The 23470-nt window shown below is 46.5% G+C and overlaps 2 protein-coding genes and 1 pseudogene across 2 annotated transcripts; all 3 read left to right on the forward strand.

Moving 5' to 3' along the window:
- Window positions 1-4579: 4579 nt before the first annotated feature.
- On the forward strand, window positions 4580-5817 carry LOC125529945 (anti-H(O) lectin-like). Its single transcript, XM_087533934.1, has one exon. It carries the CDS (start codon window positions 4580-4582, stop codon window positions 5774-5776), a length of 1197 nt encoding a protein of 398 aa, XP_087390060.1. The 3' UTR covers window positions 5777-5817.
- Window positions 5818-5978: 161 nt separating this feature from the next.
- Window positions 5979-6804, forward strand: LOC147961769 (putative kinase CHARK). Its single transcript, XM_087535315.1, has one exon. The coding sequence runs from the start codon at window positions 6088-6090 to the stop codon at window positions 6802-6804; it is 717 nt and encodes a 238-aa protein (XP_087391441.1). The 5' UTR covers window positions 5979-6087.
- Window positions 6805-7682: 878 nt separating this feature from the next.
- Window positions 7683-22617, forward strand: LOC147961770 (putative kinase CHARK; annotated as a pseudogene).
- Window positions 22618-23470: the final 853 nt, after the last annotated feature.

Below are 23470 nucleotides of genomic sequence, written 5' to 3' on the forward strand. Positions count from 1 at the left end.
TTGTACTAGAGTATTGCAGATGATGTTGTTTATGATCATTCAGCGACAACACACTTCAGAAACTAACTTTCTCCAAAAAGCAAGACGAGATGAGATTACTACCTGTAAGTACTGGACTTTCTAGAATTTGTCCTTAGCCTTAGATGTCCTTGATGTCATGTATGAATTTATTTTCCAATGAGTGGACAGATTTTATGCTCTCAAGTTCTTATGCTTTTAATAATTTTAATTTGGCTCTATTAGTCAACACGTGCACGATTACTAGTAATAATAATAAAAGAGTTAGGCTGGCTCCTAGTCCAGTACACGATTAAAAATCGGCATGGTAAGCTGGACAGAAGTAGGGACTCCGTTGGTGAACTAGTCAACTACTGTTTGCATGCAACAGTGGCTGGTTTAAAAGAACGCGTGTGTTTGCTACAGCTAACGGCTAGCCAGCATTTTTACATCGATGCCCATTATGTTAGTCAAACAGCTTCTTCGTATGATTGATACTTCAAAATACGTTGATATGTAAAACCGTGGTATCCTATAACCACGTGTTAAAATACTGCAGTTTTTCAATACTTTATGTTTGATAGCAAAGTATTGAAAAACTACAGTATTTCAGCCAATAGGTTTAAAATACCACAGTTTCAATATATCCCACGATTTTGAAGTATCAGGAATACTTTGGAGGTGTTTGGCTACTGCTGTATAAAGCAAAGTAAATTAGCTAGCTAGCTGTTTTATCCTTAGCTAGCGAGCCGTTGCAAACTCAACGGCCATGCACAAAGGCCACGGCTAAACTAAAACGGCCATGCACAAAGCACGGTGAGGCAGCCAAACTACTGCAACACGACGAACTCCTCGGCCTTTTCCGTGATACCACTGAGGGACACCAGGAGCTGCATGTGGAGCTAGAACCTGACACTCGGGAACAAGCCGCCGGCACATCACACGGCGGAGCTGCACGTGGGCGGAACGGCTTGACCTTGTTTTCCGTCAACGTCGAGGGGCACCATAAGCAGCGCGTCAACTGGAACTACATGGCCAAGCTCAATGTCTTGCATCAGATCTGGCAGGCGGTGGCTTCTCTGAGGCATTTATTCGAACATATGACTAGCTCCCAGCGGATGGAGACGAATTCCAGGGACGAGAGAGCAGCGGCAGCTTATGAGCGGGGAAGAAAATAACGAGAGGGCTGTTTCTCACCTGCTCAGTTTTTTTCAAAAAGGTCAGTGGTTCTTTTGTTTAGAGAGAGGAAATACTGCGGTTTTGCAAAACGGTAAAGCTAAGTTACAGTCGACTGTATTTTAGCAACAAGCGCGTACGATCTCAGAGCGGTCAGATATCGATCGCACGTCCCGTGTGGATTCCATCGTCAGGGAACAAAACACATCTCCTCGTTTGCAAAATTAAATAGCCATCATAGGATTCTAACCATGGCCGCTTTTGCCCCAACACGAGTTCAATAACCACCCCGCCAACGATTCGTTTGTGTCTTATTTAATCCAAGTACTTGATTTGACCTTGTATGAATACTACATGCGAGTGAAAAAGAAAAGGAAAAAAACAGCTAGTGGGATTTGAGCCTACTAGATGACGTTCCAGGATCGCGATCAGCTTGACTAATTCTCTCTTTTGACTAGGTATAGGTACTTTGTGTACATCATTTAAAATACAAACTTTTAAAAAAGATCTCATCAACCTAGGTTTTCATTGACCCTTCTGGCTATAAAATAGGTACACGTAAATGACAAACTCATATGTACATGATTTTTCACGTGGGATTTTTTTGTTGAAACACACCCTCGGTAATTTGTGTGTAAATAGCACGGCAATTTATGCACCTCATGCCTCTTAATTGACTTACAGACGTCGTGGTAACTTTGATCTGAGAAACTTATGTGTAAATAACATGCTAACTTACACATTGCAGACCCGATAACACACCTTCCAGTAACTTTTGTGCATATAACATGCTAATTTATGCACCGTAGACCTTATAAGTTTGTACAAACACCGCGGTAACTTTGATCCAATGAAAAAATGTTGATAACATACCCCGATAATTTATGTGTAAATACATTGGTAATATACGCATTGTTTGACTGCATGTCGTTCGGATCCGTTTACTAAAAGCGGAACGATCGGAAGTTAGCAAAGCCTAATAGCACGGTAACTCACACATCGCATACCTGATAACTAGAACTTATGTACCCCGGTCCTGGTAACTTTGACGCCGGGGGGGGGGGGGGTGATAAAATATCCCCGTGGTAACTTTTATCTGAATAGCATGTTAAGTTGGTGACTCACAAATCACAAACCTAATAACTTATGTATCGTAGTCCTGATAACTTTTGGCATGGGGAATGGGGGTTGATTAAATATCCCCCCGGTAACTTTTGTGTTAATAGCATGATAACTCACACATTGCAGACTTGATAACTTATGTGCACTCACAGTCGCAGCCATGATAACTTATGACCCCAGTCCTGGTAACTTTGGCGACCGAGGGGGGGGGGGGGTGGTGGCTTGATGAAATATACGCCCAGTAGCTTTTGTGTGAATAGCATGATAACTCACAAGTTGTGGACCTGATACCTTATGTGCCTCGGTCCTAGTAGCTTTGGGGGGCGGGGGAGGAAGGGGGTGGTGATGAAATATACCCACGGTAACTCACACGTTGCAGACATGATAACTTATGTACCCCAGTCCTTGTAACTTTGGCGACGAGGGGCGGGGGGGGGGGGGGGGGGGTAGGGGGTTGATGAAATATACCCCCTCGGTAACTCACACACTACAAACCTGACAACTTTTGTACCGTGGTCTTAGTAACTTTGGCAACGGGTGTGGGATGTGGGAAGGTGTTCAAAAAAACCCTGGGAACTTTCATGTAAATAGCTTGAAACTGTACGCACCTTATACGCGATAACATATGCATAAATACCATGACAACTTTGATCCGGGGTGGTGGGAGGGGAGAAAGTAGTTTGAAAACATACCCCTCCCGATGACTTCCATACAAATGTCACGATAATATACGTACCATCGACTTGATAACTCATGTACGAACACCATGATAACTTTGACCTTGGGGGAGGAAGTTGTTTGAAAACATAACTTTGATAACTTATGCATAAATAACATGGTAACTCGCGCACAAACACCGCGGTAAATTTGTCCCGGAAAAAATAGTTGTTGAAAATGTATCACGGTAACTCATGTGTAAATAACATGATAATAGACACACATCCGAGCTGATAACTTACTTAGCCCAGGCCTGGTAACTATTTTCATAGAAAAAGTCATCAGAACATATCAACATGGGATATAGTTTGGTAAGTCTCATCGTAACTGATTTTTTATGTGAAAAACGATTTTTTGATCAGACAGACGCTTTAACCTATAACACATTCTAATGTTTTGAAATATGTAGAATCGAGAATGCATCCATTTTTCCCTTTTAAGGTATGTATCCATGTGCATGTGAAGAGAAAGTTACAAGAACTATCTTTTATGTCCTAGTAATTTTTGTATAAATAACATGATAACTTATATACAACCGCATGATAACTCGTGTAGCACACGCGTGGTAACTTTTGACTCGAAAAAAATATCATCAAAACATACCAACATGGGATCTAGTTTCGAAGGTCTCGTCACGACGAATATTTTATGTGAAAACAATTTTTCAATCGGACCAACAGTTTGAGCTACAAAATATTTTAAATTTTCGCATTGGAAAGAATCTTTGATGGTATCATCAATTTTATTTTTTCTGCATGTATATGATTAGTAGCTCACAGAAAAAAGAAAGAATATAAGATGAAGCTAATGCGTGCATGCAAGCTAGGGAGGAATCATGCGGATCTGTTACTTAACTTCAGTACGTGTGGAAGTTAGCACAGTCCTTTGCAAAAACTATAGTATTAATACGAAAATGCTAGACCTACGTACGGCTGTTACGTGACTTACATAAACTTCCATTCCATCTAACTAAACACACCCCCCCTCATTCTCAGGGTGGGCACCAGCCTCCACTAATGTCCAATCAAAGACAGCCAAATCACCCCATACTTAAGGTACGTAAAAACCTTTTCGTAGGTGTAGCATTGCTCGTATTACAAAAATGCTAGACATACAAAGATTTACAAGCTTTTACAAGCACTTTCCATCTAACAACCAATCACAAACCTCTCCCTCCCCCCCCCCCCCCTATTTTCAGGGGGTGGACCGTCCCGCTCACTTGTTGACCAATAAAAACTAACCCACCTGTAAAAGCAGGTAAACTGTTTGTACGTGTAGCATTGCCGCTTGTATTAATAATACAGTTTTTCGTTATAGCCAAACAGCTCACTGTAATTAAAATTGCAGTAATTAGGAAAATTGTAGTATTCTCAAGATGCATAGAAAATACTGAGCTTAACGCATATACACAAGTTCCTACTTTCTCATGGAGTCAAGTTCATATTTGACCGTGGCAACGAAGTGGGCACATCCCACTTGCTTTTTTCTAGTCCAAAGTTGGACCCGGTAGTGGGTGTGAAATGTGAGGTCGATGAGCACATAGATATCTCTCACCTATTTTATGGTCATGCTCAAGCTTCATCCTCCCCAACAACCACCAAGCTCAATCGATGTGTTCTTGCCGTCGTCCAGTCCTACCACTGCCCTAGTCTTGGTGTTGCTATGGCTCTACTATGCGCCGTGCCGGACCTTCTCACTCGCCTTCAACCTCAACTTCTCCGACCCCAGCGCCTTCTCGTCTATCATCACCGCCGGCGACGCATCCATCAGTGCACCCACGCTTGAGCTCACAAAAAATGCACGTCAATTTCCCGACATTCGGAACAGCGTCGGACAGGCGACGTTCGCGCACAAAGTGCAGCTATGGAGCAGCTCCACTGGCGAGATGGCTAGTTTCACCACCAACTTCTCCTTCCAAATTACTCCTGCTCCTGGTGCATACAACATTCCATTTCCCTACGGTGATGGGATGGCCTTCTTCCTCGGGCATTTCCCTACGGCGATCCCGCAGAACAGCTCCGGCCGCAACCTCGGCCTCCTCACGGACTTCACTACCGGGATAGGTGACGGCCGGATCGTGGCCGTTGAGTTCGACACTTACTCCAATCCGATATATGATGATATCAACGGGAACCATGTCGGCATAGACGTCAACTCCCTCTACTCCATGGCGTCCACGGACACTACAACCTCGCCGGGAAAGAACCTCTCCTCGTCCATTGTTATGGAAGCCACGGTGACGTACCACAATGACACCAAGATGCTGGCCGTTGATCTCCTCATCAGTGATGCCTTGTACCGGGTCAATGCAACCGTTGATCTGAGCAGAATTTTGCCGGAGGAGGTCGCTGTCGGCTTCTCCGCGGCGACTGGCTTATCCGCGGCTGGGCTACAGCAGGTGCTGTCATGGTCATTCAGTTCAACTCTCCCAGATCTTCCAACCAGCAACAGCTACAAAAAGTTGGTAAAAATCCTACTATCTGTACTAGTTCCTGTACTTTTTTTCTTGGTATGTGCGGTTATGGTATGGCGGCGACACAGGAAAATAAGAGCAAATGAGCATGGCCAAGAACAGTTTGTCGACAGAGCTGGCCTCGAGAGAGGTGTAGCTGCCGGCGGCCCCGGGCGGTACACGTACCGCGAGCTGGTTGCCGCGACAAGCAACTTCGCAGAGGAGAAGAAGCTGGACGAGGCGGCTTCGGGGGCGTTTACGGGGGTCACCTCACACTCAAACACGCTGCCGACAGTCGGGCGGTGGCTGTAAAAATGCTGTCGGCAGAGTCATCGGCGCAGGGGCAGAGGGAGTTTGAGGCAGAGGTGAGGATCATCAGCAGACTGAAGCATCGCAACCTTGTGCAGCTGCTGGGCTGGTGCGACAGCCGCAAGGGGCTCCTCCTTGTCTACGAGCTCGTCGCGGAGAGCAGCCTCGACAAGAACCTCTACAGCAAGGACGGCACGTATCTAACATGGCCACAGAGGTACAAGATCATCCTCGGCTTGGGATCTGCACTGCGCTACCTCCATAGAGAGTGGGAGCAGTGCATCGTGCACGGTGACATCAAGCCCAGCAACATCATGCTCGACTCGTCGCTCAACACCAAGCTTGGGGACTTTAGGTTGGCTCGGCTCGTCGACCACGGCACCGGGTTAATGCAGACCACCAAGGCCGTGCTCGGCACCGCCGGCTACATCGACCCGGAGTTCGTCAATCGCGCCGGCCCAGCACCGAGTCTGACGTGTGCTCGGCACCGCCGGCTACATCGACCCGGAGTTCGTCAATCGCGCCGGCCCAGCACCGAGTCTGACGTGTACAGCTTTGGCGTCGTCCTCCTGGAAATCGTCTCAGGCCGGCCGCCGGTGACTGAAACCGCGGGGAAAACCTTCTCGCTACTCAAATGGGTGTGGAGTATGTACAACAGAGACGAGATCCTTGACGCGGCGGACCCGCGGCTGAGGGGTGTCCACGACAAGTGGTGGATGGTGCGGGTGCTCGTTGTGGGCCTCTGGTGCGCGCTTCCGGACCGGAGCGAGCGGCCATCTGTGGCGCAGGCCATGAACGTGCTGCATTCAGAAGAGGCGAGGCTGCCACAGCTCTCGCCGTACATGTACATGGCCGTACGGCCAGATCCAGCGTCGTCCGCCGGGCACGGCAATTTCTCCATCGACGACCCTGGCCCGGGCCCCGGCTGCGGTTTCGTTCGCTCTTCTTCGAGCAACACCGAGGACACCATTCTTTCCCCGGGCTCCTCGTCAGCTGCGTCGGTTCGACATTCTAGGTTTCCAACGGTCTAGCTATTTGATGAGTGAAGATAAGGCTTCACTAATTTTCTTGTTACAAGTTGCTATTGACAACAACAATTATGTTAAGAAACTAGTTGGGTGACCCGCGCATTTGCGCGGCTAGACATACTATGCATCTGTCATATTTGGCATATAATTCATTAATTATTTGGCCATGTTCTAAGCCATTAATCATACATTTTTCTTGCTTCTTTACCATTGACACTATATACAATTGAAAATAAGCATAGGAAATTATTGTAGTGCAAATTTATGTCATCAAAGGCATCATAGTATTTTGTAAACCATTTTGTTTAGTCTATTAATTATATTATTAGGAAGGACTTTCGGAATGGAACACAAGACATGCAATATTTAGAGATGGACCGGCCATATACCACCGTACATTGTCATATTAACCGTGAATTTTCTTTTCAACTACTCATCTCTAATGTGTATCTTTTCACTAAGAGTTCATTACACTTTTGATACATAAACTTGCATCCGATGTACATATCCATACAGAAACTTGAAAAATGATACAAATAGGTCCAACAACTTGTATTTTGGTTAGTTTGAGTGCATCTCTATCATCGTTCGTTAACTCTCCGTTAAAAGGTACACGCCAGCTGGCCCGCTCTCTATACCTACGTATGGGTTTCACGTGTGAGTAGCAAAGTATAGAAATAGAAACGTAATAAAAGTTATTGCGCTCACCACCATTCGATTACAAGGTTGTTAGGCCACGGACTTGATCTCCAAGCTAGCTAACAGAAAGGTTGGAATAGGTCTTTTTGGCCTAACTGAATACAACAGCATGCACTTTTTACCCCGCAAAAGAAAAACACGCACGCTACATATTACAATGTTTAACAAAGCCCATCAACATCATGCTCGACTCGTCGCTCAACCCCAAGCTCGGAGACTTCGGGTTGGCCCGGCCATCGACCATGGCGCCGGGTCAATGCACACAACCAAGGCCGTGCTCAACACCATCAGGTACATCGACCCAGAGTTCATCAACAGGCGCCGGCCTAGCACAAAGTCCGACATGTACAGCTTCGGCGTCCTCCTCCCGAAGATTGCCTCCGGCCGACGGCCGGTGATCGAGACCGCGGAAAGGTCCTTCACGCTGCTCAGCTGGGTGTGGGGCCTGTACGGGAGGGACGCCATCGTTGATGCGGCGGACGAGCGGCTGAGGGGCGACGAGGCGGACGAGCGGTGGATGGAGTGGGTGCTGGTCGTGGGGCTCTGGTGCGCACAGCCGGACCAGAGCGAGCGGCCGTCCGTGGCACAGGCCATGCACGTCCAAAAGTCCGACGAGGCGAGGCTGCGGGCACTCCCGCTGCACATGTATAGAGCTGGACCGAGTTTGGGTCGTCCGTCCCATACGAGTTTTTCTCGGTCGATAGCTCTGCCTCCGGTTGTGTTCGCTCTTCTTCGGTCCGCACCGGCAACCTCACCCATTCTTCTGAGCCATCCTCGATCATGGGACGTGCATGGCCTGGGCCACAGATGCTCGCTCGCGAGTATCCATAACTATTTGGTCTTTTCTATGAATGTAAGTCGACATGCGGCCATTTCCTGCATCGTTTGTCTTTATTGAAATTTAATGATATGAATGTGTTCGTGTACTGAAATGTTGTATGTCTGAATATCTCTATTCCTAATGGACGAGTTGGTTGAATAGTCCCATCACTTTCGTCTGGTTTTTTTTTCGTCCGGTTTATTTTCGTCTCACCTCCCACCACCACTCCTACGTTAATTTTTTCTTCTTCACACTTAAAACCGAATCGTGTTTGATACTTCTTCCATTTATTCATGCTTGCTTTGGCAAGTGTCGATTCAATCAATCATGTAAATATTTGGTAATTAAGAATTCATAAATAATACCATATACAGGAGATCACTTTCCAAATAAATCACCTCTCTCTTCGATTTATTTCTCCCATTGATCTCCTTCCATCCTAATAAAGCACGCATTACATTCCTAATTAAGAAAGAAAATAAAAAAAGAACCTCCACCTGCACGACCCCTCCCACGCCTCCAGTGCGCCGCCACCCGCCACCACGTTGCTGCGTGCCACCCCCACCTCCAGTGCGCCGCCTCCAGTGCCCCGCCACCCACCGCCACGCTGCTGCGTGCCGCCGGGCGCGGCGGCGGCGATCTCCGGCCAGATCCGGCTGAGGAGCCAAGTAGGGGCACTAGTAGAAAACGGGCCATTAGCACCGGTTCATAAGGCCCTTTAGTGCCGGTTTCAGAACCGGCACTAACATTTCGGCACTAAAGGCCCCCCCCCCCTTTAGTACCGGTTCAGCACGAACCGGTGCTAAAGGGCAACCACGTGGCACGAGCCAGCTCCGGGGGCCGGGAGCCCTTTAGTACCGGTTGGTAACACCAACCGGTACTAAAATGTTTGGGGGATTTTTGGTTTTATGATTTCTTTTTCATTTAATTTTGTGTTTTCCATTTTAATTCTTTTTCGTTTGCTGGTATTTTACGGTTACTACACATTGTACACGTTATGCATATATATATATATAAATAGAATTTCTAGTAGAACCAATCATATATATATATCATCAATGTCTCACAAACCACCATATTAATTTACACATACACACATGTATAGCTATATACAATTTCTCCTACATATGCATGTTGCCTTCGGAGCCAGTGGCATTAGCCTAATTGGTGCCTTCGGAGCACGATGACAATTGGAAGTGGTTCATGATATGTTCGATGGGGGCGGTAGCGGGTAATAGTATTCTCCCTTCGGATTTATGACCTGGTCGAGCAAAAATCCTGCTATTTCCTCTTGAAGTGCTTCTACGCGCTCCGTTTCTAGGAGCTTGTCCCGCACCTCTTTGAACTGTTAAGAAGGAGATCAATATGCATGTGTATTAGTTGTGTGACTAGATATCGATAATGGTGTAAAAATTGTGAATAGTGTTCTGACAAGCGTACCCATTCCTGTCTTTGAGATCTGCTCCTTTCGGACGCCATCATGCGAATGTTCTCGCAAACGCAGTATGCACACAGATTAGTCCCCTGCGCCTGCTTCAGGGCCTTTATTACGAGAATGGAATTTAATTTGATCAGATAATAATTAATCAAGTATGATAATTAAAGAGATGGCAGCTAGCTAGCTAGCTAGTACTACTTAATTACTTACCTTGGATCGAAACCATTTCAGCTGTGGTTTCCATTCGCCTTCCGTGACGCTGATGAACCTTGCCCAAGCCCTGCCCGCCGACAAAGAAAATGAATAAAGGGGTTATTAAATAGTTCATATCATGAAATGACGAACTAAATAGGCCGAGATATATAGTTAATAATGATTGAAATTACCTGTTGACTATCCCATACAAGATGTTGTAGTCACTATTTTCTTTGAGTAGCGAGTCCAGTATTTCAACTATTCCGGCGTCAACTTTAATGATACACAAGATCCAGTGAAATCTGCATGCACACACGTTTGCATGTCTTAATTAAGCGGGCATATGTAAGCAAAAACATGTAGCTAGCTAGTAGGCAAAAACAGAGAATTTGTAGTACAAGAAAGTGTGACTCACTCGAAGTTGTAAGGAAGTAGTATATCTTCATTGTATTTGAGGCCCTTCAAGAACTCTAGCATGCTGTCCTCTACCTGCTTTTCATAATACTTGCTCATTTTCCATGTGTATTGATTAACGGTGTTTGGGTCAATGAACCCAATGCCATAGCGTCCACCTTTTCTCATTTCATACATCTTCATCCTGCATAATACCACAGAAAAGAATATAGTGAGGATAATTACAGGTAATGATTGATCAAAAGGATCACTACAGCTAGCTTGAGACTTAAATTAATTACAGAAAAAATCACTTACAGACAATAGCAACTGACGATAGATTTGTCGAGTGCGTCTTGATTGTATAACTGAAACAGTTCAGAATACTCAACGGCCACAGCTTTCTCATGGTAGTAATGATCCTTCTTGACATACACCATGAGGGACTCCCGATCGGATCTCTTGGTAATGTCCATGTACCATTGATGCAATTCATACATTCTCGTTGGGAGCTTCTTGACATCTTCTGGCTTGACCAAAGGTTGGCCCCGGACATATTTCTGTTTTATTTCCTCCTCTGTAATCACAGGCATGTCCTCCATCTCGAGGAGTTGTCCAACAGTGATCTTGAGTTCTTCAGCCTGCATTATATGTTCCTGGGTTATTACCACATCGCCCACCTCGGGAACGTAAACTGTTTGGCCACAATAATATTGGGCGCGCGTACTGTCACGTGTTGTCGGCACAACAAGCGGGGGGGTCGATTGCGCCGCCTGTTCTCCCAGCTGGGCAACGGTTTTCCCGCATTTTTCGACAGCTGCTTGTTGTTTGCTCGAGCTCGAGCTCGCCTTCTTCTGTAGACGTTGTCGATGTAACTTCCTGATGTGGCGCTCATAGTATGTGTCAACAGGCTTAGGAGCTGGTGGTTGAGCCATACGAATGAAGTGGTCAACTACTTCCACAGGCACTTTCTCCCTTGGCGGCGGTGGCGGTTTCGGTCCAAAATGGGCGTCGACTTCTGCCCGCACTATGGCATTGGTTTGCTTCTCGGTCCTGTCGTAAGCCCTCACATGAAGAGGAGTAGTGAGGTTTGGACCATATTTATATCGCTTGCCTCCGCCTGTACTTCCTGTACTATGACCTTGACTGGTACCGCTACGCACCATAGCTGCGGGGTGTCTCTTCTGTGATTGCTGAGGCGGCGGAGACGGCTGACGGGGCTGAGTTGGACGAGGAGGAGTGGCCTGAAGCTGTGCCGGACTTGGAGGAGGAGTGGCTTGACACTTTGCCGGACTTGGAGGAGGAGGAGTGGCCTCACGCGTTGGTGGACTTGGAGGAGTGGGAGTCTGCTGACTCGGTGGCGGACTTCAATGAGGAGTCGGGTGACGCGGTGTCGGTGGCCTTCGAAAAATGATGCAATCCTTTCTCCATAGGATGATACGATGTTTGGCATCTCCGAGTGTGTGCTCCTCATCACCTCCGAGAATGTCAAGCTCTAGCCCCGAATATTGGTCCACCACCTCATCAACCAAGACACGAGCATAGCCCGCTGGAATCGGGTTGCAATGGAAGGTTGCCTCGGGGGAATTTGAAAAAGCAACGGCGTCCGCCACCTTCATGGATATGTTCTTCATTTTGAAGTGTAGCTCGCAGTTAGTGTTCTCCGTGATGTCATCCACGGGGTATCTATCCAGCACTACTGCGTCGCCCGGGGCGGAACCCACGCTGCTTCTCGGCATGGATGGGGCGGTGGTATCCAATGCTGGATCATCCGCTAGCTGCTGCAGCTGCTGAGACCCCCTTTGCTGGCTAAGTGAGTCGATCTGCTCCTGCTGCCGCTAGAATTTAGCTGCCAATTCCGCTTGACTTGCTTCTAGGCCTTGAAGGCGTTCATAGTCGAGCTTCCTTTGCTCCTCCTCCATCTTCCTCTTCTTCTCCTCCGCAATCTTCTTTCTCGCACGGGTTCTGTAGTCGGCGTTCCAGTCCGAAAACCCCTCATACCATGGAATAGCGCCCTTGCCTCGTGTTCTTCCCGGATGTTCAGGATTTCCCAGGGCACGCGTAAGCTCGTCGTTCTCTCTGTTGGGCTGGAACACCCCCGATCGAGCCTCTTCTATTGCAACTAGTAGCGCATCGTCGACTCCGTTCAGACATGCCTTCGTCGAAACATTGCCTGTCTTCGGGTCCAACTCCCCGCCATGCGCATAGAACCAAGTCCTGCACCTAGGGGGCCAGCTCTTACTAACCGGAGTGACACCTGCATCCTCCATCTCTTTTTCAGACTTATCCCACTTAGGCATTGCCACCGCGTAGCCACCTGGCCCCAGCTTATGGAACTTATCCTTTTTTTCGGCATTGGCCTTGTTTATTCTCGACCGTTCTTTAGCTAATTCTGAATCCTTGAATTTCACAAAATCGTCCCAATGAGCACTTTGATTCTCTAGTATCCCCTCGAATACTGGAGTCTTCCTTCCTCCCTTGACGTACTTCTCCCACGTCATTCTCTTGTGGTTCTTGAATGCAACCTCCATCTTCCTAAAAGCAGCGTCCTTGACTTTCCGCACGTCTGCTTCTGTGAAATTATCTGGTAAGGTGAAATGTTCCATGAGAGTATCCCAAAGCAGATTTTTTTGCTTCTCGTCGACAAAAGTAACATCTGGACGTGGATTTGCTGGCTTTCTCCATTCTTGAAGGGAGATCGGGAGTTGGTCCTTCACAATAACTCCGCACTGACGAACGAACTTGTCCGCAATCTTCTTAGGCGCTAATGGTTCGCCATTAGGTCTGATTGCCTCGATATTGTACTTTACGCCCTCCTTCAACTTTTTGTTCGGGCCTTGTTTCGTCCTTTTGCCTGAAGATTTGCTCGATTCGGATGGCTGAAAGAAGAAAAATCGATTCGTTAATAGATCTTCAACTCATTTAAAACATGCGATGATCACCAGATTCCTGCTTATATAAATATATATATACCTCGCCGGTGTTTGTTGTTTCAGGATCAACATGTTCTTCGTCGTAGTTCATGACTTCATCTTCTCGGTCGTCGCGATCGAATATCATATCACCCTCTCCTGTGTTGTTTAGAAATTCGGAGCCGTCAAAATCTTGTTCATTCTGATCATCATCTAGCCCGCGTATGATATCGAGCATGGTCTGTTCTCTATCTCTGTCGGTATTGTCCGCCATAGCTTTTATTTAACTATGCCAAAAGAAATATAAAACAATTTAGTATAATCTCGAATAATAGATATAATCTCGAATACATCGTCTCGAATAATAGATATAATCTCGAATACATCATCTCGAATAATAGATATAATATTGAATACATCACTAGCTAGCTAGCTAGCAAGCTAATAAAGATCGAATAGTACAGAGTAATCTAGGCCACTCGCGGTTCCTGAGGTGCGGGCGGTGGACACCCAAAGAGAAGAAACCATCACTGGATCATAGCTCGGGTGATCTCCCCAAAGAACCTGCCAGGTATTGGAGAACCTGACGTCCATAGCAGCCATGTAGCGATGGACGTGCTCGTCCTCCTCCCTGACACGGCGACGTACCACCTTCGGCGGGGCCGGCTCCCTCCGCACCGAAAGTGGCCCACGTGAATGCCACCAAAGGAGATGAGGGTCGACGACGGGACTCGGGGCCGGGTTCCTCACCAAGCGTCGCGCCCCTGAAGGTAGCACCTCCCAGTGCCAGCCCGGCGGAGCCCAGTCCCGGACATGGGTCCTCTGAAGCAGGACGTCGTCGCGGACGTGTCGACGACGAGGATGCGGGCCGGGCATCGTCGACAACAAAATACTATATGCCGCAAAAGTAAATTAACATTTTTTAAATGATGGATTGTGATGATTTCATATATGCAAATTCTAAATTTTATAACTAAAAATATAAGAAACTAAAAAAACATCGATCATCGTCTAACAATTTGAAATTAATCTAATTCATCTAGCTAGCTAAAACTAACATTTCCAAAATTTCTAACATTTCTATAACATTTGACATTATATATATTATAACTAACATTTCTACATACTATTTGACATTAATCTAATCTAATTAATTAATTCATCTAAAACTTTGTATGAAAAACAGAAAAACAGAAAAAACTAAAAGCTAAAAACAGAAAAATTTTGTGTGTGTGCGCGTCTAGTGTGTGTGTAGTGTGTGTGTGTGTGTGCATGTAGTGTGTGTGCGCACGGTCGGCGCCGGCGCCGGTGCCGGTGTGCGCTACGATCGATTGGAGGGAGGAGAGGGGCCGGGGGAGGGGCTCACAGCGCGCGCGGGCAAGGTCGAGGCGACGGCGACGGCGAGGGCGAGGTCGATCCAAAGGCGACTGCGACGGCGAAGCGAGGGGATCGGCGACCGGGACGGTGACGGGGGTGCCGCGGAGTCGACGTTGACGACGCGACGAGGACGGGGGCGTCGCGGAGTCGACGGGGACGGCGCGACGGGGGCGGCGACGGCGCGGGACGGGGCGGCGGCAGAGAGAAGTGGGAGATGAGAAACTGAAAATTTTCGAAGTGTTTCTTATATAGGGGACACCTTTAGTACCGGTTGGAGCCACCAACCGGTACTAAAGGCCTGTTTTGGCCAGGCCAAGCGGGGGGGGGGGGGAGCACCCCCCTTTAGTACCGGTTCCTGGCTCCAACCGGTACTAAAGGCCCCCCCTTTAGTACCGGTTGGTGCCACGACCCGGTACTAAAGGGGGTGCGCTGCCAGGCGAGGGGCGCAGAAGTTTAGTCCCACCTCGCTAGCCGAAGGGCGCTCACACCTGCTTATAAGCCCCGCCGCCGCTGCTGTCTCGAGCTCCTCTCTAATGCAGGCCTTCTGGGCCTACCTCTACTACTCTGCCCTGTGGGGGCCTATTGGGCTTGCGGGCCTGCATCCTGGCCCAACAACAGGTTGGGTTTCTAGTCGTATGCAGACCGCTGTGGCCCGGTAGGTGGGCTTTTTTCATTTAGTTTTTTCTTTTCTTCTTTATTTATTTTATTTTATTTATTTTTAGTTGTTTTTTGCTGTATTTAGAGTTTCTTTGTGAATATTTTTGATAGTTTTTAGAAACTTTCAGTTAGTGCCGGTAGTTTTTAAATTTGAATACTTTAAATTTTGAATTATTTGAAATTTGTGTGAATCACTAGTTTGTGAATAACTTAACTTTAAAAATACATTTTCCAGTGATTCTTTTTTATTATGTTTAATATTAGTGTGTTTTATCATTATATTCAATTTGGTAATGCTTAAGTTATTTAAAAATGAAATGCCTTTGTAACGGATGAGTTTTCGTCCGAAACCCTGATACTTCGAAACAGATTGTCCATTTTGTACACGAACTGTATTCAGTTTTTGTGGTAACCCTCTTTACTTTTTTGCACATGCTATGTGGGTGAAATTATGATACCATGCCAACTTTCATCCTTTTCTGAGTTCATTTGAAATGCTTTTCAATTTCAGGGTCATTTAGCTGAAAAAATCAATAAATGCATGAAAGAATTTGCTTGCACATAAAATTTCTTCGCGTTTCAAATGCCAAAACACATAACTAGCTACCCTAACTATTACAGAGATTCCCTCCTGGGTGTGAAACACAGAAGAAAGTGATGATAGCTAAGCCGATCACATCCCAGATCTTTGGGTGTGAAACTTTTTCTTCGCGTGTGTCCCTTTGCGTCGTAGCCATGGAAAATCTTCATCATTTAACGGGATGCTCGGGTCAATATTCACTGTGAATGGAGCAATTTCATCAAACTTTTCATAATCTTCTGACTTGTCTGTCTTGTCATCCACTCCCACGATGTTTCTCTTCCCAGAAAGAACTATGTGCCGCTTTGACTCATCGTACGATGCATTCGCTTCCTCATCTTTTCTTTTTCTTGGCTTGGTAGACATGTCCTTCACATAGAAAACCTGTGCCACATCATTGGCTAGGACGAATGGTTCGTCTGCATACGCAAGATTGTTGAGATCCACTGTTGTCATTCCGTACTGCGGGTCTTCCGTTACCCCGCCTCGTGTCATATTGACCCATTTGCACCGAAACAAAGGGACCTTCAAACCACGTCGATAGTCAAGTTCCCATATGTCCTGTATATAACCATAATATGTTTCCTTTCCCGTCTTGGTTTCTGCATCAAAGCGGACACCACTGTTTTGGTTGGTGCTTTTCTTATCTTGGGAGATCGTGTAAAATGTATTACCATTTATCTCGTACCCTTTGAAAGTCATTATATTCGAAGATGGTAACTGGGACAGCAAGTACAGGTCATCTTCAATAGAGGTGTCATGCATGGTACGTGCTTGCAACCAGCTGGCGAAACTCCTGGTTTGTTCACGTGTAATCCAGTCATCAGACCGCTCCGGGTGTTTGGAGCGTAGCAAATTCTTGTGTTCATCCATATACGGAGCCACCAAGGCGGAATTCTGTAGAACTGTATAGTGTGCTTCAGTGAGAGAATGTCCGTCCATACATATTATTTGTTCCCCTCCTAGCGTGCCTTTTCCATCCAGTCTGCCCTTATGCCGCGATTCAGGAACACCAATCGGCTTAAGGTCAGGAATAAAGTCAATACAAAACTCAATGACCTCCTCATTTTGACGGCCCTTGGAGATGCTTCCTTCTGGCCTAGCACGGTTATGAACATATTTCTTTAAGACTCCCATGAACCTCTCAAAGGGGAACATATTGTGTAGAAATACAGGACCCAAAACGTTAATCTCTTCGCATAGGTGAACTAGGACGTGCGTCATGATGTTGAAGAAGGATGGTGGGAACACCAACTCGAAACTGACAAGACATTGCACCAAATCATTCTGTAACCTTGGTATGATTTCTGGATCGATTACCTTCTGAGAGATTGCATTGAGAAATGCACATAGCTTCACAATGGCTAATCGAACGTTTTCCGGTAGAAGCCCCCTCAATGCAACCGGAAGCAGTTGCGTCATAATCACGTGGCAGTCATGAGACTTTAGGTTCTGGAACTTTTTCTCTGCCATGTTTATTATTCCCTTTATATTCGACGAGAAGCCAGACGGTACCTTAATACTGAGCAGGCATTCAAAGAAGATTTCCTTCTCTTCTTTGGTAAGAGCGTAGCTTGCATGACCCTGATGTATGCCATCTTTTCCGTGCATACGTTGCTGGTCCTCCCGTGCCTCAGGTGTATCTTTTGTCTTCCTATACACGTCCAAGAAGCCAAGCAGGGTCACACAAAGATTCTTCGTCACGTGCATCACGTCGATTGCGGAGCGGACCTCGAGGTCTTTCCAATAGGGCAGGTCCCAAAATATAGATTTCTTCTTCCACATGGGTGCGCGTCCGTCAGCGTCATTCGGAACAGGTTGTCCACCAGGACCCTTTCCAAAGACCACCTTCAAATCCTTGGCCATATCATGTACATCAGCACCAGTACGGTGGCGAGGCTTCGTCCGGTGATCTGCCTCACCTTTGAAATGCTTGCCTTTCTTTCTTATGGGATGCCTGCTCGGAAGAAATCGACGATGTCCTAGGTACACATTCTTCTTACAATTAGCCAAATATATACTGTCGGTATCGTCCAAACAGTGCGTGGATGCGCGGTATCCCTTGTTTGTCTGTCCTGAAAGGTTACTGAGAGCAGGCCAATCATTGATGGTCACGAACAACAACGCCTTTAGGTCAAATTCTTCCCCCATGTGCTCATCCCACGCACGTACACCTGTTCCATTCCACAGTTGTAAGAGTTCTTCAACTAATGGCCTTAGGTACACATCAATGTCGTTGCCGGGTTGCTTAGGGCCTTGGATGAGCACTGGCATCATAATGAACTTCCGCTTCATGCACAACCAAGGAGGAAGGTTATACAAACATAGAGTCACAGGCCAGGTGCTATGGTTGCTGCTCTGCTCCCCAAAAGGATTAATGCCATCTGCGCTTAGACCAAACCATACGCTCCTTGCGTCATCTGCAAACTCCTTCCCGTACTTTCTTTTGATTTTTCTCCACTGCGACCCGTCAGCGGGTACTCTCAACTTTCTGTCTTTCTTACGGTCTTCTCTGTGCCATCGCATCATCTTGGCATGCTCTTTGTTTTGGAACAAACGTTTCAACCGTGGTATTATAGGAGCATACCACATCACCTTGGCAGGAATCTTCTTCCTGGGGCGCCGGCCGTTGACATCACCAGGGTCATCGCGGCAGATCTTATAGCGCAATGCACCACATACCGGGCAAGCGTTCAAATCCTCGTACTCACCGCGGTAGAGGATGCAATCATTAAGGCATGCATGTATCTTCTGCACCTCTAACCCTAGAGGGCAGACAACCTTCTTTGCTTCGTACGTACTCTCGGGCAATTCGTTGTCCTCTGGAAGCATATCCTTTATCATTACCAGCAACTTTCCAAATCCCTTGTCAGATACACCATTCTCTGCCTTCCATTGCAGCAATTCCAGTGTGGTGCCCAGCTTTTTCTTGTCACCTACGCAATTCGGGTACAACAATTTTTTGTAATCCTCTAACATGCTGCAACTTCTTCTTCTCCAAATCACTTGCGCAGTTTCTCTTTGCATCGGCAATGGCCCGACCTAGATCATCAACGAGCTCATCTGATGCCTCTTCTTCAGCTTCTTCCCGCATTGCCGGCTCAGCTTCTTCCCGCATTACCGGCTCAGCTTCTTCCCCCATTGTTGTATCATCGTATTCAGGGAACCCATGGCCAGGATAGCTGTCGTCGTCCTCTTCTTCTTCATTGTCTTCCATCATAACCCCTCTTTCTCCGTGCTTGGTCCAAACATTATAATGGGGCATGAAACCGGTCTTAAACAGGTGGACGTGAATGGTTCTTGACGTAGAGTAATTGTGACCATTCTTACAGCGAGCACATGGACAAGGCATAAAACCATCCGCCCGCTTGTTTGCCTCAGCCGCAAGCAGAAAAATACGCACGCCCTCAACGAACTGGGGAGAGCATCGGTCATCGTACATCCATTGCCGGCTCATCTTCATTACACAACACCGAATAGACCAAATTAATACAAGTTCATACATAAAGTTCATACAACACTTAAATGCAACAAACAAATAACTCTCTAGCTAAAGCATTTAAATGCAACAACAAATACGATCAAGATCGCAACTAAGGTAACAATGGATCCAACAGCATAATGATACCAAGCCTCACTATCGATGGCATATTTTCTAATCTTTCTAATCTTCAAGCGCATTTTCTCCATCTTGATCTTGTGATCATCGACGACATCGGCAACATGCAACTCCAATTCCATCTTCCCCCCCTCAATTCTTTTCAATTTTTCTTTCAAGTACTTGTTTTCTCTTTCAACTAAATTTAACCTCTCGGCAATAGGGTCGGTTGGAATTTCAGGTTCAGATACCTCCTAGAAAAAATTTCTATGTCAACTTGATGGGCATAATTTGTCATAAACACGAAATGCAACTAGTTTTAAAAGAGAATATACATACCACATCCGAATCATAACAAGGACTAGGGCCGACGGGGACGGATATCAAAACCATGGCACTATATGTATAACAAACAACGTACGGGTAAGATAATTATACGAGTAACTATATATCCAAATCACAAACATCAATTTTTATATAAAATTTCATGAACAAGAGGCTCACCACAAGGTGGTGCCGGCGACGGGACGGTGCGGGCGATCGACGGTGGCTACGATGGAGATTTAGAAGGCACTAAGTAAACCACACCTACATATGCAAACTAAGTGTTATTTTTGACCTCAAATTGCATATAAATCAAATACTAGCACATATATATATATCCTCCCAAATTACTAAACTCACAAATTAATCACTATATAAACCAATGCAAGAGCTAATCTAGCAATGAGAGATGAAAGGACATAGTTGCTAACCTTTGTGATCATTTGAATTGACGAGGGCCTTCAAATCTTGGGCAAATTTTGTGATGAACTCGAGAGGAAGAAGGGAAGAACAGAGGAGAGGGCCGGAGAGGGGAAAGGGGGAAGAACAGAGTGCTGGTGGACGAAGGGTTTATATAGGACGACCTTTAGTACCGGTTCGTGGCACGAACCGGTACTAAAGGTGCTGGAGGGGCCCCACTCTGGCAACATCCTGCCACCACTCTCATTAGTACCGGTTCGTGGCACGAACCGGTGCTAAAGGTTAGCCACGACCCGGTACTAATGAAAGCGGCCCGGCTAGCCGTTGGAACCGGCACTAATGTATACATTAGTGCCGGCTCAAATACAAACCGGCACTAATGTGCTTCACGATTGACCCTTTTTCTACTAGTGGGGTCGGATCCTGTTCTGGGGACGGTGTGGAGACGATCTAGGAGGCACGGGAGGAGGTCCAGCGGCGGGGTTTTGAACTCCAAGTTCATGGCGGCGGCGTTCCTCGCCGGTTCCGAGCGAGCGAGCTCCGACAGATTCTACGTCTTGCGGCGATGATCGTGTTATCTCTGCAGCGGCAGCGGCGACACACAGCTGGCGCCGCGCTCCGTAGGTCAGCTTCTCTCATCCCTCACCCTGGGATACCCTGATCTCTCTCTCTCTCTCTCTCTCTGTGTGTGTGTGTGGGCGCGCGCGCGTGCGTGCAAGGGATCTTAAATTAATTGTTTGCTTGGAGTTTAGGATCCAAGTACGCCCCTCTCCGTGGTGTTCACTGATTTCTTGGAGCAACAACATGTTGTTGGAGTTGCGGAAGCATTAGGTCGAAGGAAAGATGACGATGAAGGACACATAGAGGAGTGTGAGCGGTGATGGCAGCAAGGTTACCGGCAGGTATGCATGCAGGAACTGACTGTACAGTGTTCCTGCGTGATGCTACTGGTTTTAACGTTTGTACTGTGATGCCACTGGCAGTTTAAATAAATCTGCTATCATTTGGGATGTGAGTTGTCACAACTTGCTGTGCTCTGGTGTTTGGCTCAAAATTGCTTTTGGGAATGATTCCTCTGAATAGACTACTTATGCTTGACATTTTACTTTCGTTATTTCTATTTGTAACTCAATTTTGGTATCCTCTCAAATTAACAATACTTTTTCTGGATATGGTAGTTGAGAATAGTTATGGTATATAGCGGAGTTAGCCCATCCTCACCAATGACTCTTCCTCATGGATTTGCTAAACTAGAGTTAGTAATGGGGGTATTGTAGACTGTTTTGAATTATGGGGGTATTGCAAACTTTAGAAGCTTAATTAAATTTTTGTGCAATTGAAAAAGGTGTATACAACTTGAATTTATTAGGTAGTATAGGAGAGATATGAAATTTTGAAAGTGTCAGTCAGATTTGTGTGTTGTTTTGGGTAGTATTCAGTTTTGTTCCATCTTAGAGGCCAATAATGCACATGTGATATTATCTACATTATTCAGTTTATACGGCTTCCCATATTCCAATGGTTGTATTTTGCTAAATTGCCCATCTACTTACTGGAATTCTCACAAATAGAAGTGCAGTCAGAAGGTAAAAAGGATGGTATGGTATGTCTCCATTCACATGGTACTGAACTGTTAGTGATGCTTTGTGTTATTCTGCAGACTTGAATTTAGTTTCTATGGGTTTCTTTTTCTGTTCATAGACGAGAGTATAGTCTGAAGGGGAAAAATGGTATGCTCTCAAGGGTGTGCAAGAACAGTGAGATTTATATTACTGAACATATTGTTAACAATTTGTTATTTTGCAGACTTGCTCTCAGTTTTTATTCTTGGTAGGTGATTCTTCATGACAATTTTTCATAGAGGAACATTTTTGGTAAGCGTATTGTAATATTGACTCCCACCTTTTATTTTACATGTAAAGATAACCAATTGTAAATTTTAAATGTACATTTAACTTATTTTGTGAAATAACATCATGTCGTTCAGATAATTTGATTTCCCTCTATGATATTCTTTGGCTTTAGTATATCTTAGGACAAATTGTTAGAAGTTCTATGCTTCATAACCAAAACATAATCTCCTTTTTGTTATGTGATTTGCATCATGATGTGTTTCCATATGTTCCCCTATCGCTTAAAAAAATCAACGCCCGATGCAACGCACGAGCATATACCCATCATGACAAATAAACCTCATCATAAAAGCATTTATGTACCTATTTAATTTGCGATGGCAGGGTGGCGTCAGAAACGGGGATCGGTGGTGCTGGTGTCGGCGGTGCGGTGCGGTACAAGGTCAGGATGCGGGACGGGACGGCTATCCGTGTGAGGCACTCGGCGGTGAGAGTTTGTGGCATCAAGAGGAGCGCCCACGGCACCTCCAAATTCAAGGTGTTGGACTGAGACCACCAAAGAGGGAGGAGATGAGGTTAGTATTTTCAGAGGAAAAAAACAAGAGAAGAAGAACAAGAACGACGCCCATCTCGGGTTCCAGGTACGATGGAGCCGGCGGCGAAGCGCATGGCGCTTGCAAACATGATACTGTGATAGTGGATGACGCCGATACCCTCAACTGCGGCATCTGCTACCTCCCTCTCGAGCACCAGTCTTCCAAGTGCGTACGCTCGTCATCCATGCTAGGCCGATCCATCACAAGTTTGTGTACCAATAACACTGGAACGTCATTTCTGCTCGGGTGCAGTGTGGCTTCGGTCATACCATATGCTCGCGGTGCCGCGACAAGATGATGGCGGCAAGGAGGTGCCATGTGTGTCACGTCCGGTTGACCGGCGGCTATCGCCGGAACATCGCATTGGAAAGGCTAATGGAGTCCATCCGGGTGCCGTGCGCCCACTGCTGCCCGTGCTACTGCCCGCAGGCGGACTGCGGTTTCGCTCGCTCCACGGCGGCGCTCCTGGACCACTTCGCCGACGCGCAAGGGTGGCCGTGCACGACTGAGCTTCGGGCCTGGGTGTGCGTCGAGGTCCAGCTCTTTGACGGCTTCAAAGCCTTCTCGACCCGTGCCCAAGGCCGGCAGTACCTGTTCCTGCTGAACGTGGTGTTGAACCCGTTTGGCCGAGCGGTCTCTGTGCTCTCACTGCATCCTTGGGTGTTGTCGACGGCGCCATGTTCTTTGAAGTTCGAGGTCAGACTCAGGTACTGCTGCAACATCGACCACCGTGGCGACATGTGCCTCGGCCATAACCACGAAACTACGTTTAAAGTAGGGTGCACTGATCTCTCCGGTGGGTTATCG

Source organism: Triticum urartu, chromosome 7A (genome assembly GCF_056163025.1).
Source record: "Triticum urartu cultivar PI428250 chromosome 7A, HENAU_Tu73, whole genome shotgun sequence".
NCBI classification, from domain to species: domain Eukaryota; kingdom Viridiplantae; phylum Streptophyta; class Magnoliopsida; order Poales; family Poaceae; genus Triticum; species Triticum urartu.

Bases quoted from the DNA above. Each gene is read 5' to 3' on its own strand.
- LOC147961769 (XM_087535315.1), top strand. From the start codon at position 6,088: ATGCTCGACTCGTCGCTCAACACCAAGCTTGGGGACTTTAGGTTGGCT.
- LOC125529945 (XM_087533934.1), top strand. From the start codon at position 4,580: ATGCTCAAGCTTCATCCTCCCCAACAACCACCAAGCTCAATCGATGTG.